General features: G+C 40.5%; 1 protein-coding gene across 1 annotated transcript in view; it reads left to right on the forward strand.

Moving 5' to 3' along the window:
* Positions 1-17,622, forward strand: part of WDFY4 (WDFY family member 4) — a 136,057-nt gene that overhangs the window by 113,283 nt on the left and 5,152 nt on the right. The window contains exons 52-57 of the mRNA XM_082002379.1: positions 1,136-1,227; positions 7,502-7,714; positions 8,265-8,412; positions 9,222-9,379; positions 11,040-11,198; positions 15,091-15,270. Of these exons, the coding sequence (XP_081858505.1) occupies positions 1,136-1,227; positions 7,502-7,714; positions 8,265-8,412; positions 9,222-9,379; positions 11,040-11,198; positions 15,091-15,270 (950 nt within the window). The remainder of the gene's footprint in view (positions 1-1,135; positions 1,228-7,501; positions 7,715-8,264; positions 8,413-9,221; positions 9,380-11,039; positions 11,199-15,090; positions 15,271-17,622) is intronic.

Below are 17,622 nucleotides of genomic sequence, written 5' to 3' on the forward strand. Positions count from 1 at the left end.
GTCCTCACTATCATCCTGAAAGGTTCTGCACAAGCCACATGAACCTGATATATCATCCCTGGCCCCAAGCAACAGCACAATCTCTTCTGAATGTACACCATCTCTAGACCTTTCTGCATCAGTGATGGAGGGTCAGAGAGAATCCAGAAAAAATACTATTCAGAAATAGGCACGGCACTTCACTTTAGAGGAAATTCACATCATTTGCAATACAAAGCTGCTTCTTGTAGTGGATACAAGTTGGTTAACAATTAAGGCAGAGGAGAAATACCTTAAGAATCATCCTAAATTAGTGACAGCAAAGGAAATGTAACCTGTGGTCTTGAGATCTAGCTATAATTGTATTTAAGATCTCAGTGAAATAAGATGTGCTACGAAAAGGGCAGAATGGGAAAAAAATGTTAGAATATTGTTAAAAGATAAGAAAGAATTGGGGTAGTTTCATCCTGCAAGGAGGCCAAGACACAAAGCCTGGTTGAAATCAAGGTTCAGAATCTGACATGAGTGGAATCAAGTGGAGGTACCTAAAAAAGATACCAGAATCTTGCCAATAGAGAGAAAATACACAGGAAGATTTTTATAATGAACAAAGCCAAGAACCTGATTCTGTTCACTGCTACACTGTAAGGAAACTTGCAGTCCCAGACCTGAGCCTTAACTTAGATTTGAATTCACCCAGTTGTGCAACACTGTGCTCAGCTTAAGAACATATGCTCATCTACTGAAAGGAATCAGATTCCAAAGGACTTAAGAACAAAATCCTTCCCAGTGGCTGCTTTAGTAGGAATATCTGGCAGTTAGGCCCATGGGACTATGTATAAAAAGTAAGTTGTGCCAACAGGTTTTTCTTGTCTGAATTTGCAGTCTGTGCTAAAATGGTTTATGCTGAGGATGTACATATCTTTTACTGTATTAGCAACAGTTACTAGAACTTCTCAGTGCTTTATTTCTAGATCAGAAATCCCAGAAGGAATTGGTTCTGCAGTGTTCTATAGCACTATATTTGATGTAGAACCTGAAACAGCATGTGTGAAAATCACATCCATTTCCTTTGACTTCAGTGTTTTAGAAAAACTGTTCCTATTTACAATGTGTGTGATTCTTGTTTTTAATTCTCCCTTTCTAATTCCTGCAGGCTGCATGCAGGATGGAACAGTGCTGGGAGATGTGCAGCTTCCTCCTTGGGCAGATGGGGACCCCCATAAATTCATTCTCCTGCACAGAGAGGTCAGTGAATATCAAGATTTGTGACAAAATGCTGAATCGGGTCGCACTGAAAATGAAGCTCTGAAGGCCAGAGTCACAAACCAAAATGTTAGATCCAAATGCATCCTGCCTTTGCAGAGTTTGTGCTGGTTTCTGAACTTCATGCGTCTACTTACCTGCCTAACAATTCCCCCTGAATCAAGGCAAACCAGGTGAGGTTTGTATCTAGGTCTGTGGCATGGACCAATCTTGGCCCGTAAGTGTATGTGAACATAACATAATGCATGCACATGGCATTTATATGCATACAGTTCCATGTTGTTGCTAACCAGCTGTGTGTTTAAACTACCTACCTCCATCTCTGTGTCACGCCAGGACTGCAATTATTTTTTTTATGGACAGGGAGGCGGGACCTAATGTGATAGGGAACCTAATGTGATTTCCTGTCTTTAATGGAGTCAGACTTGGCAATTTGAAAATAGCTAGCTTTAAGGTCTTGAGACTTACTGCAATTAGTGCTATCTATTCATAGTTAGAAAGTCTTACTTCTGTATGATGTCACCTGCTACGTAGTAGTGAGTGCAAAGACAATTCTGTAGGAAGGTTGTAGCTTTGAAGACAGACTTTGCTGCTGAGTATCTTGGTGTAGGACTCTCCTTTTGTTAGCACTAAAAAGGCAACGGGCTGTGGTATAGTGAACCTGCGTTATCTCATCAGATTTCCTCTGGCAAAAGGAGTCAATCTGTATTTGTGAGTGTGTGCAGATTGTTGCTGTGCACAAGAAGTGTAACGATTATATGTGTTAGCATTGGTGGGACTACACAAATAGCCCAAGATTTTCAAGACATTGCGTCATCCTGGTTTGTCATGTGTACCTTCAAGTTTCTACTTCAGTGGGTTCTTCTCACCTTTCCTGTGCTATGCAGGCTGTGCCCTTGAGGGTTCAGCTTTCACTTTCTACAATGTCTTTGTAGGTGATTGCATCCAAACCTGTGGCTACAACAATTTTCTCTATTTTGATATCTCCAAATAAGCCTCTCTTCAACTGACCTCTCCAAATGCTCGTTCCTAAATCCTGTCTCTGACCTCCATACTGACTGCCTTAACTCTTTGTTCCTGTTTCGAACAAAACCAGAGTAAAAATTGTAATATAAATATTGTAAATATTCTTTTCTCCACTGTTCCCTTAACCATTGACAGGAACTACCAGGCTCCCATTAAGTTACCATTGCTTTGCAATTCTGTGCTGCATTCAGAGTCCATACTTTTGTGATTTTTCTGTACTACTAAATCATTGCCGTGTTTTCTTGGGCATTCTCTTGAATCTTCATCTCATTCTTTCTGATATCCCGATACCTTGTTTCAAGTCAGTACAGAGACAATTGGAAGGGGACCACCTTCATTGTCTGGCATCTCCTTCCCCTTGCCCTTATATTTTGAACTTCTGTATGGCTCTACTTCTTATACCTCAGGTGTCCCTCCTTTCCCTCTTGAGACCCTACACATCTGTTTGATTTATTTGTTCTGGTGGCTTCTTACATCATCTTCTCCCTGCAGCCACCTGAGTACTGTCAGCAATCCAGTCTTAGTCCCATGTTTGGCAATGCAGTTTTATCCCTGTTAAAAAAAAAAAAAAAAAATCCCTTATAAACTGGTCTATGGGCTGTGAATCTATCCTGGAAAAAAAATGTTCTTCTATTAATCCAGTTTTAAGAGAACAGGCTCCCGGTAGTGTATATCAAAGACAAGTCAGTGCTTTGGAGCACCTGCATCCCATGCTGTCTGTATAGATTCCTGATGCCTCAAACACTTTGGCTTCTGAATAGTTCTGATATGAGAGTGAGTCTGTTCAACTCTGGATTCATTCACATGTGCTCAGGTTACTCCTGTGAGTGAACATGGATATGATCTGAGCCTGTGCATGCCTAATTTTTTGTGCAGTAGTCCTGCCTTTGTTTCTTTTTTAGAACTGTTGAGCATATAGTGAGATATTTCATTTTTGGTTTAATTGATGAAGTCTCTTTATCTAAGTCCCTTTAGTCTCTATTGTGAATTCATGACCTGAACACTTCACTTAAGTCTCTGTCAGAACAATAATGCTAAAAAAATACTTAAGCAGTTAAATTTCTATCTTGGTATTTTATCTATTTTGAAATGGTATATATTTATTTAAAATGTTGCTTTCAATCATTTTGAAAATGTGATTGAAAGTAGTCATCTACCACTTTTTGCCCCAGAATCCTTCCTCAATACATAAAAGTTTGTGAATTATTGATATTCCAAGTTATGTGGTGTGGAGAATAGCTGCTTACTATTATTAGCAGGTCTCAAGTGTCTCCATGCCTAGTAGCCTGACTCAGTGGTGTGCTGCCACACAGTTTAGTAACCTCAGCCAGTACATTAAATTTACAGCATATTCAGTAACTAATCAGTCCCTTTACGGAAGCTACATTGATCTTCTTGTTCTTTGTATTTCTGTAGCAGTTACATGTGTAACTCAGATCACAGCCCACTATTACTGGGCTGACAAGCACACAGTCAGTAGACCTGTCTGAGGAAAAAAATGTATGGAAAAGCTTTTCACCAGGAAACTAGTTAGGTTGAAACGGGAGTGTGTCTGTAGTAACAAAAAAATGTCTTGGTAAATCATTTCAACTTTCTGTCTTTGTTATCAAAACATTTCAAAATTATCTTTTCATTGCAATGTTTATATTGCATAAAATACTTTGTTGTAGACATTATGACTAATACTGTATGGTATATAGCTTCATTATTATACAAGGATGTAATTTTTTCAAATTTAGAATTGGACGGGTAGTATTTTAATACATGAGAAAATTTGAGAGCTGGGCTTTTTGTTCTGATTTGGAAAGAAAACATTATTCAGTGTTTGAATTTCCCCCAGAACCTGGCTTCCATTTTTCAGTCAAACTATGTCATGAGCCTGTTTGCAACCTATTAGCTTGAGCGGATAAGGAGAGGATGTTTTTGCCAAAGAACTGAGATGCAGAGAGATTTATAGCTATGTTTGGACTGCTTAAGCTCCTGTATATACACAATAATAGGTATTACAATAATAGGTGTTACTGAGTTGGGCATCTCTGAAGGTGCCTAGAGAGTGATTCAGAGCTCTAGTCACACTGAAAGGTAGTGGAAGGGAAGAGAAACCTGAGTTTTTGTCAGTGCCCATAACCACATAATGATACATCTACTATGAGAAAGGACATCCTTGTGTAAGTGTTGTGTGTACTGCAGGCTTGCTGCTCAAAGTACAGTCCTTGCTAAAATGAAGAGTTGAGCCTAGGGAGTGCCCAATCCCTTCCCTTGCAGGGGAGCAGCTCAGTGCTACCCACTACAAATAGGTTTTGGCCACTAAGTTCAAACATGAAACAGCTCCCTGGTGTTCCCCAGTCTCCAATGAAGGCATATAGGCTTTTGGGGTGCTCTGGTTCCTTTCTCTGCTCTGTCTCAAGCTCTCTCTGAGACCTTCCAACGTGCTTAGTCTCTGTTCTCCAGTTTCTCAAACATGGGAAAAATAACACTGTCCTCCCCTTAACAGAGGTGCTGTAGACAGAAATCTATGGGTGCATGAAAGCTGCTGCAATTTTACACTGACATTTTTTATAGAAAAACATAGAGAGAAATGCTGTCTCTTACATTGTGGCTTTTTTGCAGTGCAAAGTACCGAGGCATGTTCCTTACTGCTTGTGTAATGGTGGGCACTCCAAAGGCACTTAGATACAACGGGGAACATCTGCTTTTGCCTTGTACTTTGGAGTAAGGGTACAGCTGGGAAATGAATCTATCCATCACCCCTGCATAGCATGGTTTTGCTCTCATTGTAGAGTGATCTCAGATTGTGTGAACTAGATTTGTTTTGGATGAAACGAAACCGAAAGCTGCACTCCGTTTGTGCACTCCAGATGCTGGTGGCATTCAGCCTGTGGGAGCAAACTAGATCTAGTTTGAAGTAAAACCCCCACAGTGCATGTAATGTGGATACTGGGCCCTCTCTACCATCTGTTCTGTTCTACGGATCTGCTTCCACTGAGCTGCACTATTTGATAACATTGGCACAGCTGAGAAAGCCATACAGCTTTTACAAATTAATTCAAATCTCAGATAGGAGCAGTTTAGCAAATGAAAGATCATGTTTATAACTCATGTTCTTAATGGTTTGCCAGACCTGATCAGACCTCATGTGCAGTCAGTCCAATATTCTCTCTCCAACCATAGTTAGTACTAGATGTTACACAGGATGGTGCAAGAAATCTTGCTGTTAAAAGAAAGTTGATTAACCTGCCTGGGAAAGTTCATCTAACTCTGAAGTGAAGAGTTAGAGATGTTGAATTCTGAAACATGAGGGTTTCTGTCTCCTCTGAAATCATCCACAAGATTGGATGTGCTTATTATTGATATCATGGTCATTTTTAGGAGGCTTCACAGTGAATTTAGTGCATTAAACAGATCCAGGTCAACACTGTTCTGAGGTTTGGCTATTGCTTTAAAGAATATGAGAGCAAAGAATTGTTCTTGACATAAAATTGTGAGTAGCTCCTGTGTCATATTTAATAAGTCAGGGATCTAGTGTACTAAAGAAACTTACTCCCTCCTGAGTCCACAAGTTCTCCCTCCCCGGCTGGGCTTGTCATAGTGCTCTGTGAAATACTGAGAGGCTGCACAGTTGCAGCTATGGTTGCTTTGTTTCGCTCTGGTAGGGATGCCAGGCAAAATTTACAGTTTGCAGTTCATGGACTAACTGCTCTTATTAATGAGGATGAGTTCTGAGTCTGTTCGTAAGTGTTTTCCTGTTGTTTGCAGGGGACAGATTGTATGCCGTGCTTGTTCTCTGAGCTGCCCTGTGATCATTATAGCTGTGGGCAGGGTCATTTAAACCAGCTGCACTGGGCTAACTGTCTGCTCTGTGAAATGAGCCATTGTTCTGGATCCCATTAGCTTGTTTATTTCTGCTGTGCTTTGGGTGGGATGGTCTGCTTGGGAGACCTTTAACTGAGCATCAGGGAGTAATGCACAGTCAAATGATTTGGAGATAAGAAAGTATTTTTAATAATGCTTAACACTGCTGCTTGAATTATTGGGCAAGGCCATTTGCAAGTGCACAAAAATTTGGTGAGGCAGGTGATGACAGGGACAGCAGCATTCAGTGAAGCCTCATCGGTAAGGCTGGCTAACCTGGAGGTGGGCAAATGTTCAGCTCAAACTTGTGTCCACTGCTTATGAACTTGCTGTCTGGGTTTTCCAAACACAAGTTTTCTGCTATGATTATGCTGAGCTTTCTAGGGAGCCCACATTGGGGTGGATATATTGCCTTGTAATATCTCTCTCAGTCTTCTCCAGTAGTGATAGTTTCTTCTGGTTCCATTAATCCACACACCTGTCACTATAGGTGGTAAATCTAATCAAAGTTAACTATTTCTTATTTGGGGAAAAAGAGTTCAGACACTGAATTTTTCCAGGATGAGGAAATCTGGTATTGTGACTCTTTCTCAAGCCCTGCAAGAATAGCAAAATGTTTCTTGAACAAACCCAAGCAGTCTTGAAGCTTCTGTCATACAGCTGCCCTGCTGCATCCCAACTCTGCTATTGCAAAACCCCTTCCCTGTCTTGGCTTGCAACACCCCTTGCCATTTCAGTACAAGCTCTACATTCTCTTTGCTGTTTCATGGCATGCAGCCGCTCCTGCTGTATCCTTCAGACCCAACTTAAAGCCCCTCTGCTAGTCGTCTCTCTTTCCAATCTATGCTTATATAAGTCTTCTCCAATAAAGTGTCTGCTACTTGGTAGGATTCATAACTAAGGCATATTTCTACAAATAGACTAGTGCCTTAATTCACCTGTGGTTTATCTATAGAGAAAAGTGGTGGTACCAAACGCAAACAAATGTTTTGCTCATTGAAACCATCTTGTGTCAGTAACAGTACTGGTGAAGACATGATAACACAGGCTTTAATGTATGCTGGAAGCTGAAGGATGTGCCAAGATCAGTGGAGTGCTTGCACTTTGCTTAGTGAAACCCGTCTGTGTTGTCTCTGAGGATATTGCTTCTGGTGTCTGCTAAACCAAGCATGCTGCACTCTGTCTTTCCTTTTCCTGCGGGGATCCACCCTTCATCTCTTTGGTCACATTTTGTGAGAATGTGCTGAGAATGATGGTACTGGAGGAACTGAAAGTGTGGAGATTCACTTGCAGAGAATTTAAATCTCCAGAAGGGATTGGAAAGCGGTAATGCATTTGTAATGCATTACTGAATTAATTAATCCTCTTTTGGTTTCAGGCACTGGAAAGTGACTATGTCAGTGCACACCTCCATCGCTGGATAGATCTGATTTTTGGCCACAAGCAACATGGCTCAGCTGCAGTGGAGGCAGTTAACACCTATCACCCTTACTTTTATGGAGACAAGATGGACCTCAACAATATCAAAGATCCTCTGATTAAGAGCACCATCCTGGGTTTTATCAGCAACTTTGGACAGATACCAAAGCAGGTACCACTTTATCATGAGAATAGAGAGCATAATTTATTTTGATCTTGCAGTATTTCAACTGGAAAGCAAGAATAGAAATTTAAATCAGAGACGTTTTCTGATTTAAATCTGCTGAAACATGGGCTATAAGTTTCTCCACACTGTATACTACGTCAATATGCACTCACATACGTGCATACGTGTGTGTGATTCCACTTTCTAATCATTCTGTTCCTGTTGTATGCCATAGAGCTGTGGCATCAAATCTGAATTCTGCTTCTTCAGTACAGTCACATGAGTAACTAGTCTGGGAATGGTTACAGTCAAATAAAAGCAGCTCAAAGTCTCACCTATATTTTTCCTTCTTCTCCTGAATCACTGGGATTAGCTTCCTATCTCTGTGAGGAAGGGACGTAGTCTGATGAGAATTTAAGAAGTGTAAGATTTTATTTTAATGAAGAGGTTCATGTATGACAGTCCTGGAGTCTATGATTAAGGATTTAAACAGATGTCTCTCCTGCATGATCTGGCAAATAGAGATTCATTTTTCAATGCTATTCCTATGTCCTAGCTCTTCACAAAACCACATCCATCCAGGAATGCCCAAGGGAAAAGTTCATCAGGAAGAGAGACTGTGCTTCCCCTTCACTCAAGTGGAATTCTTCCTCCTTTTATGAGCAGCCTGCAAAATCTGAAGCTCTCACCAGTTACAATAAAAGGTGCTGCAGGGGCTATACTCCATTTTCTGAGCTAATAAGTACAGAATTCTTGAATGGGGTGAATCTGGATTTTCAAGAGCACAGAAATAGTCACACAGCTTTGTATGAGTTGGTATAATCAAGATCCCTTCTGCCAATTGTTGTTTGTGTATGTGTGTATTGTGAGGAGGCATTGAAAACACTCAAATACTCAGGAGAAATCTTGAACTTTCTCTCTTCTACATTCTGAACATGTTAAATTGAAACATAAAGCTGACTCTCTTCCATTCTCATTCTTTCTTTTTATATTCAACAGCAAAGTAAATAGTGTCTGTCTTTCTCCACTTCTCAATTTTCAAATCTTTTTTTCTTAGTCTGTTGCTTTTCTTACCATGAAGAAGCCTGAAAAATTTCAGTGTGTCTACTTTTTCATCCCGCAGTGGTGTGTGTGTTTACATCACACAACTTTGTGGGGACAGTGGGCTCCTGTAGCTGTACTACAGAGGCTGTTGGTGACATGCCTGGCAACCTCTATAGTGCATGGCATAAGGCAGTCTGCCAATGAAAAGGAGCTTAATGACACTGCTGTTAAACCCACTCCTTTGGAGTACATCATTTCTGCATGGATTTATATGGTCCAACAGAGAGGAGGGTTTCCGCTATTCTGTCTGGAATCTCAGTTGTAGAGTGGAATTCTGTCTATGGGCCTAGCCACAACACTGAACCCAGTTTTGGGATTTGCCAGCCTCACCACACAAGCTGGGCAAGGAGGAAAGTTATCATAAGTGCTCTAAAACCAACAGAATTAAATATGTTCTCTGTCTTGTCAGACTATCCCAAGGGAGCTATTGGGCACATCGTTCATACTGAGAAAAGCATTCTGGCTGTCGAAAAAAATAAAGTTTTGATTCCTCCTCACTGGAACAAAACATTCTGCTGGGGATTTGAGGACTTCACCTGCTGCTTTGGCAACTATGGGTCTGAGAAGGTAAAGAAGAAAAAGTCTAAGCATTCCAGAAATGAATGATATGTGTGTTCTTTGGCTGGTTTGGGCAGCCATTTCAGAGGTTGTTGGGGAGCTGATTTCAGAGGATGCTGTACAGGGCTTTCTCACAGTCAAGCTTCTTGAGGAATCTCAGGTTGGATATCCCAACAGAGTAAAAAGTCCTCTACACTGCTGAAAAATGTGGCATTTCCCCTCTAAATTATCTCAAATTTTCCTTCCAGTGATTGTGTTGTCTGTCAAAATGAAGGAGAAACTCCATTTCATGGGTTCTAAGGACAATACAAGGTCTCCTGGCCACTGATTAGAAATTTCATTGTGCAGAACTTTGTGCTGGAATTATAACAGGACCATCTGTCGATTCCCCTCTGGCTCCCAAGCTTAGCCCAGTGCATTCATTCAAAATAATAATGTCTTCTATTTTAGAAAGTTAATACTCTTACTTCTTTGCTGTTAAAAGTCAATGGTCAATGTCATCACACTGCTTGTTAGGGCACTTGACAGATCGAGTTTCTTCCCCTACCACAAACACACTGATTTTTGGATGTATTTGGGACAATTTTATGACACACAAAGACATCTGAGTTAGCTTGGGTACCAGAATTGCAGAATATGTCATTCAGCAAGATATTGACTTGGGTATTTGTGCAAGCCACAACCTATTTTTACAGACATACCCACAGTCAATGGAAGTGAAAAAGCCATGAGATGTATTGTACTTTCTGCTCCCTGCATAAAATTACTGAGAGTTTTCTCCATTTATTTCAAATAAAATCAATGCTTAGCAATTCATAGTGCTGCTGTAGGTAAAAGTTATTTGTTTTACCTCTTCAAAAGTCAGAGTGTCATTGAGCATAGTGAGTGTGATTATACAGTCACTATGAGAAGTAGCTGGGAGTCAAACTTGAGTTCCCTTTGGGTCAACAGTGCCTCTGGACACGAGCTTAAAAGAAATTTTTGTCCTCATTCTAAGTAGGTAAAAGTTTGTTCTGTCTGTGGCATGGTTTTTGTATCCATGCCATCCAGCTCCACCAGAATCATTAGCGCCATAGTGTGGGAGAGGACTAATGCAGATGTGAGTAGAAAGATGTTGGTGGTGTAACTGTAGCAATGTGTAATAGATCTGACCTTGGTTTAGACTAGTTTGGGTACTGCTAACAGAGCCATTGGCACAGAATGGAATTCAGTCCTTTGGTTTTTGTCTTTTCAATCCAAGTAAAAGAAGGGTTGCAGAGCCTGGCACTAACTCTGTTAGCAGTGGCCATCACAGCCTGAGCTTTTTTTTTAACCTACATTGAATGTTTGCATTCTGTCACTATACGGTGACAGAATGAGCTTGCCTAAAGTTATGTAGGAAGTCTGTAGCACAAGAGGGATTGGGACTCAGGTCTCCTAAGACAGAAGAGACTGACCTTTGTCCAGCCTTCCTGCTTAGCCCCGGAGGATGGCACGGCAGCATGCAGCCACAGCCTGTGCGTGTGCACCTTATGCAGCTGTGCTGTGAGCATAGAGACTGGTTGAGATTTTCTTTCCTGGATTTGAAGAAATGGAGGCTCAGTTCTGAAAATTGAATCTGCCATTTAGTATTAATAAATGTATGGTATCACCAGATGAGAATTTGACTTAAAGCTGCTTTCTTGTACAGAATGTGACTACATTTGAGTGCATGGCAGACTGGGGAAAGTGCCTCTGCGCTGTGTGTCCTACAGCAACTACCATAATCACATCTGGAACAAGCTCAGTTGTGTGTGTCTGGGAACTTTCATTGGTGAAGGACAAAGTGAAATGTCTAAACTTCAGACAGGTCAGTATTGTGCCTCTTTTGCTATAGAAACTTAATGAAAGCCAAAAGATGAGTTTCTTTCTCTCAGATGACTGGCAGAGGAAACACTTTTGGGTGAATAAGAAGGCAGAAAAAAGAAATCAATAATCAGCAGTATTATGTGACAGCCTGTTATCAGGTCAGGAGCTGATAATATGCCTTATACCCACAGCTTATAGCTGTGAACTCTGCTTAGCTGTTTTGGTGGCTTTTTTTTCTTTGGTGAAATTTCCAAAGTTTACCATGATCAAAGCAACAGTGAAGATAAGGCATATGCTCTCCTCACTTGAAGTACAATCAACCCTTGGATTATTTTCAAAACTCAGTATAGCCTGGAGATGCTTGTAGTTCTTTTGGGGCTGCTACAGCAAAGGACAGGCTCTCCAAAACACCTTATGAACTTAGCTGATGGAGATGAAGGCTCAGCTAGGCAAAGTTCTTGATTCTTTTCTCTCAACCTGAATTCAGAACATAAAAGGTTTATCTGTCACTCCATGAGATAGGGATGCATCCAATAAGAATGACACAGTTTGTGTCCTCATTGTCCAAAGTTCTTTAGTGGTTGTTGATTTGGAGTTCGTCTATAGTCATCAAACAGCTGTATAAAAGCTATTTCATTTACAAAAGTGAATTCTTATGCAAGATTTGTGTGGTTCAGCTATGGTGAGTGCTCAGCTTTACAAGTACAGCTAGAGTACACCTCTGTCATATCTGAAAGGCAGCATGGGACCCTTTTTCCCTAAGAAATCAAGAGACAGGCAGACTTTTAGGCAAACTAGTAAAGGGTTCACTAATCAGCAAGATCTCAAAGTGTGAGAAGGTTCTTCTGTTCACTTGCTCTGGAGGGATATTCAGATGATATTTCAGTGCTTTCCGTTCACTGAGCCAAAACGTTGTTTTATTTGTCATTAAATGATGTGAAAACTTCAATGTCTGCTGGGATAGTAGTATTTAGATCTTCATTTACTTGAAATTCTTGTGTGTTGAAATTAAGGGTGAAACTGTTTAGAGCAGTCTCTCTTTTGAGATTTATGATGTTTCCTGCTTGAGAAGAAGCCAGAAATATGAGACAAGGTCTTCAGTGATGACCTTTTAATCCAGCTGGTTATTATTCCAAACCAGGACATGGACATAGAAATGGAAAAAATAGCAACAGAGAAAAGCAAAAACAGTAATCTTCAACATCAAAATGATACCAGTCAGGGGGTCAGTCTGAGTTTTAGGCAACTGTTTGAAGAGGCTGTCTTTTACCTCCAATATAATGCCTTTCTCTTTCACAGTCTAAAATCAGCTTTGCTGATGTGTTCCAGTATGATTAATCTGGTATTACCCAAAGTCCACAAAGTGGCATGAGATCATGCGATGACAAATTCTGTATTTTCCTTCTATTTGCTAGCAGAGGCCTTTTTTGATGGCTGTCTGGCATAGATGTAAACTCGAACTATGGTTCTAAATGTCTTCCAGTGAATTACTTGATGCTTTCATGTAATTCACTTCTTCATGGTGACTGCTTTTTCTGCTGAACAAAAATATTGTATCATCTTTCCTGAGAGAGTGAGCTTTGCTTAAGTAAAGCTGATGTGCTATAAAGTGGATGCTATTCACTTACCAGTTGTCTCATGGGACTGACACATTCTGGTTTGGAAATGTAGTAAAGTATAGAAACTATATTTCAGCAGAAAAAGTCGCTTTTCCCTCCCTAGCAGGGGCTGCTTCCACAGTTTTGTAGAATACTAAAGATTGAGCATAATAGCCTCAGTATTGATCCTTGCAATTTACCAGTTCCCTCAGTGTTCATGAGCAGAGCTATCTGTGCGATCCAGCCCCCAGAATTTATGGGCCAAATGAAACACTAGAATGGGAGAAGTATCCAGGAAAGCTGTGCTGTCTGCCACACAGACCTCTCAGGCAGGTGTTGAGTGTAGTTGTGAAGTGTCCGTGTCCATGTCAGCCAGTTAAGTTGGATGGTCAAACTTAGTTTAAGTTTTCATGGAGTAAGCATTCCTGCAGTGAAACTGGTCATCTTTTTTGTCTTTTGATATTTGTGAATTTACACCGATAATAGGCCCCACAGTTCTTTCTGCAGATACACTGCAGGATATTTCCCAGTAAGGGAAAACCTGTCAGGCTTTGCAGAGCAATAATGAGAAGATAGTACAGAGCTAAAAGCATGCGACTGTTTTTGCATGAATATATGTTGAGACACTGGTGGATTGAAGCTGAGGTCATAACTGGGCTCAGATCTAGCCCTCTCCTCCACATTCAGCTTGTATTTAAAGCACTTCACTGCCAGGTAGGATCCTTCTGGATTAAAACAAATTAAAAAAGGGTTTTATTAAAACTTGTGCAGGAGCTGAGCTTGGTTTGACTTGGCAGTTTGGGTGCTGTCACAGTGGGTACGTTTTCTTCCACGCTTTGGAAGAAGGAGAGGAAATCTGGAGCTTTTGAACCTGCCTTGTCCCAGCCCTTTTTGCAGAGGTCTCATGCAGTTCTTGAGCACAGGCACTGGGTTATGTCCAGTCTTTTGTAAACAGACTGTTCTACAGCCAGTCCAAAGCTATTGCTGAGCCTCCTTTTCTATGCTCAGTTGAGAGTCTTTCCGACCTCTGAAAACCACTGTTGGAGACCCCATTTTGTGCCAGTATTTTTAGTCAACAATTCTTGCGAATGGAATAAATCACAAGCTGAAATTCATCCCTTGCAGTCGCAGGTCACCTTCAGTAGTACATAGCCTGCTGCAGCTCAGCTTCTTCACCAGTGGATTAATGTTTGAATATTGTTGTCCTAGTAACCTTGGCAAGTGGCAGCACGTTAGCCAGCAAGAGCTCAATCTCAGTCACACGCTGGAAAAGAGTATGAGATGTGTTTGCAAAAATCATCCGGGACATGTGGCTATCCTGCTCCATGCTGAACTGAGACAGACCCTGAAGATGTGTTAATTATGTCATGTAGAGAAACCCAGCAGGGAATATGCATTTACTGTTAAAACCAACATTAAAACTGGTTGGTCTGATTTTTCACAGTAAGGCAGCTAAAAATTGGGCCCTGAAAGGCCTTTTAGGAAAACTGTGAAGGACCTTTTCTCTGTTGCCCTACAGGATTTACTTTCATTAGTGGTTATGCAGCAGAAATGTATACTGCTGTCACTCAAGAATGCTGCATTAAACAATTGTCATCAGTACACTTCTATCCGTTATTTCTATCTGTGCTATTGAATTGCCTAAAATGTAGTCTTTTTTTATGAAACTGTTTAAGGCTAAATTAAACTGGGCACTCCTTATGTCTCTAGCACCTATAAAGCAAACAAAAAGAAAAAGGATGTTGTGTAATGATGAAAGACAAAGGAATTCATATATGGCTTTAAAGCAAAAATTATCTCCAAATATGTTTTTCTTAACTAAAATTGGAAAAATAGTAGTGTTTGTTCAGAAAAACAGAAAGAAAGGGCTGGGGAAAGTCACTGAAATGCAACCTGATAAGTTTTGTTTCAAATTTTTTTTTTCCTTAAATATTGAGAAACAGTAATTTCCAAGCATAAATTTTACTTAAAAATACATGGACTGAAGTGAAAGATGATGTTTTGCTGAACACAAAGCACTGTCGTAGAGTCTGAAATGCATGCCAAGGGTTCTGAGTTAATGCGCAGCTTGGGGCAAATCATTTAATCTCTTGGAGACTCAACTTTCCTCAACCACAAGTTGAGGACAAGGATGTTTCTGTAAGATCCTTTGGAATTTCCCCCTCATACCTTTTTCAGCTGTCCAAAGAATGACTATGCTGCTTGTTCTTACTAAGCAAATGACAGTAGGACTGTGGTTTCCTAGTAAATCAGACACCCTCTGCTGTGGTTTATTGGTTGTTTTTTCCCCACAAGGCTTTGTATGGGCACACTCAGGCAGTGACCTGCCTTGCTGCATCTGTGACCTACAGCATCTTCGTGAGTGGATCTGATGACAGAACCTGCATCATTTGGGACCTGAACCAGCTGACGTACATAAACCAGCTTCCTGCCCATGAGGCAAACCTCTGTTCTGTTGCCATCAACAATTCAACAGTAAGTTCTTCATTTATCATCTTTCTTCTGATGTATCCATGAACATTTCATGATAACTTAATGGGTCCTCTTCCCAACATAAAAACATCCTGAGAGTCTGATACATTGATTTTTTTTTTTCTTTCTACAGAGATTGCTAATAGTGTTCTTAATGACGAGAGGCGAGCACTAAAAGCAACGTCTTAGACTGAGTAGCTAAGTAGAAGCATCTTTGGATGGGTAGATAGCAGGATTAAACAACTTTTAGTTTACAGAGCATGAAGTATTACCCTAGTAGCTCCTGGATTTGTCTCACCCGTAACCTTATTGCCTGCATTATTTCATTAATTTCTCCTGACATTCATGCAGCAGAGCCATGTCAGCTGAGACATGTTAGACCTCAGTCTGCCACCTCAGCTGACAACTTCCTTACACCTTTGCAGTGACAATGTTGACTTTACTTTTGCTGCTACTCCAGGGAGAGCTCTGGATAGCAGTGGGTATAAGTCTGTTGTGGTCTGTCCTTGGCCAGAATTACATGCATGTTGATAGGAAAATATTCTGCATTGGATTTTATTGTAAACACTCTGGATGAGATTTTTCCAGCCTTCCACCTCCCAAAAATGTTGCTTGTCTCTGTTAATGTACTAGAGCAGGATTCCTGCTGATCAGACAATTCAAGGTTGGATCCAGTAGCAGAGCTTTACCAAAAGAGGTAAAATTGAGTTCATAGCAGTAGGAGAACAGGCAGACATTCTTTATTTAGTCTGTGAAAAGATATTCATCTCATATTGGAGTTTTATTAATCATGCTGTCTGATGGTTACTAATTGAGGGTGGGAATTAAGTAGTCTAGTCAGTACCAGCTCAGGTCCTAGCTCCAGGGATCCTGGTTAGTGTAATATGGCCAGTGGCTTCAGCAGGCCAGTTCAGAGTACCCTGGTGGTCCCTTATTAAGTCAGCTGAAGCAGTGCCATGCATTCAGAAATGAGTGGATGGGCTGGCACAGACCATGGGCTTGAGACCGCAAGAGGATGGAGTCCTCTCCTTTCTATGTACTAGCCCACCATTGACGGTAGCCTTTTTAGTTGGTAGCTTCTCTTCTGGAGCTGTCCAAAACTGAGATGGCCTGTATCAGGAACGGTCTGGTGATTGATCCAAGAGCAGTTCTCCAGCTTGTTGGAATGCAAATGGTTAAACTGGTTGGACAATAGTCTGCAGAAAGGTTCCTTTAAAAGAGGAAAAAACTTAGGAAAGTATGACTGAAACTTCGAGGGGAAAAAAAATGAAAGGGTCCATATGTTGTGGATGAAAAAATTATTTTTGATGTTAGCAGAACAGGATGTTTAATTCCGAAATGTGGTTTTGTTTAAATTTTCTATATATATCTCTATATATTATAACATGAAGATAGAAACAGAATGTTTCCATTGTGCTAAATTAAATATTTTGATTGACACAAAAGTACATGTTTGGTAACAAGGTTTTTTCCTGGAAAATTCAGAATGTTTGATGCAAAGATTTTAAGGAAACAAATTTCTGAACCACATACTTTTCTGTGAAATAAGAACCCTGTGCAGCAGTTTATGTGATTGTTCATTTTTATATTTGCTTGAGCATCTAAAATCTCCATTTATAGATCCAAACCTCATGGTGTTTGTATCACGTAGAAAAAAAATAAAAAGGCTGTCCCAAAAAGTTTATAAGCTAAGGAGGATTGTAAAAGCTTGCTGTAACTAAAGGTTTCAATTAGTTTTAAATCCCTCGTTTAGACCTGAAAAAGACTGTAGATCATTACCAAATGTCTGGACATTATGTACTCTGATGCAGATAAGGTAGCTGAAATTTAATCTCTTTAATAATTGGCAACTCTGTTTTGAATGCGATATCTTTGTTTTATCTTCAGAATTCTGCCCTGCAGTGTGAAGAGGCCCCAAATCAGACAGGGCTGACATACCATGTTAGTTGATTTAAACCAGATACATGCAGCTAATTTAAGGGCACACTGGCCTTTGCCAGAATCAGATGACTTTGTTGATGGTGTTCTATTTAGCTGGTTCTTAGTACGCATCAAGGGTGGAAAAGTTAGGTGGAATTTCAGTTAGTAACTCAATCAAAATACACTTCTACTGAGATCATTTAAAATGGCAGTATTGGCTCTTGGTTCTGTGTGTTTCTTACCCCTAAGGGATTACCTATGTATCTGCTGCTTACGTGCAGTCTGTGGTAAGACTATGCACCTGCACAGAAGGGTGAGAAGAGGAGAGATTCAGTTGCAAAGGATGTTCTCTGCATTAGAAGTGCAGCTTACTGAATGCTGAGCTGGTCATTGGTCAAATGCAAAACACAGTCTAAAAATGCGATGACATTAAGC

Source organism: Phaethon aethereus (genome assembly GCF_964289735.1).
Source record: "Phaethon aethereus genome assembly, chromosome: 7".
NCBI classification, from domain to species: Eukaryota; Metazoa; Chordata; class Aves; order Phaethontiformes; family Phaethontidae; genus Phaethon; species Phaethon aethereus.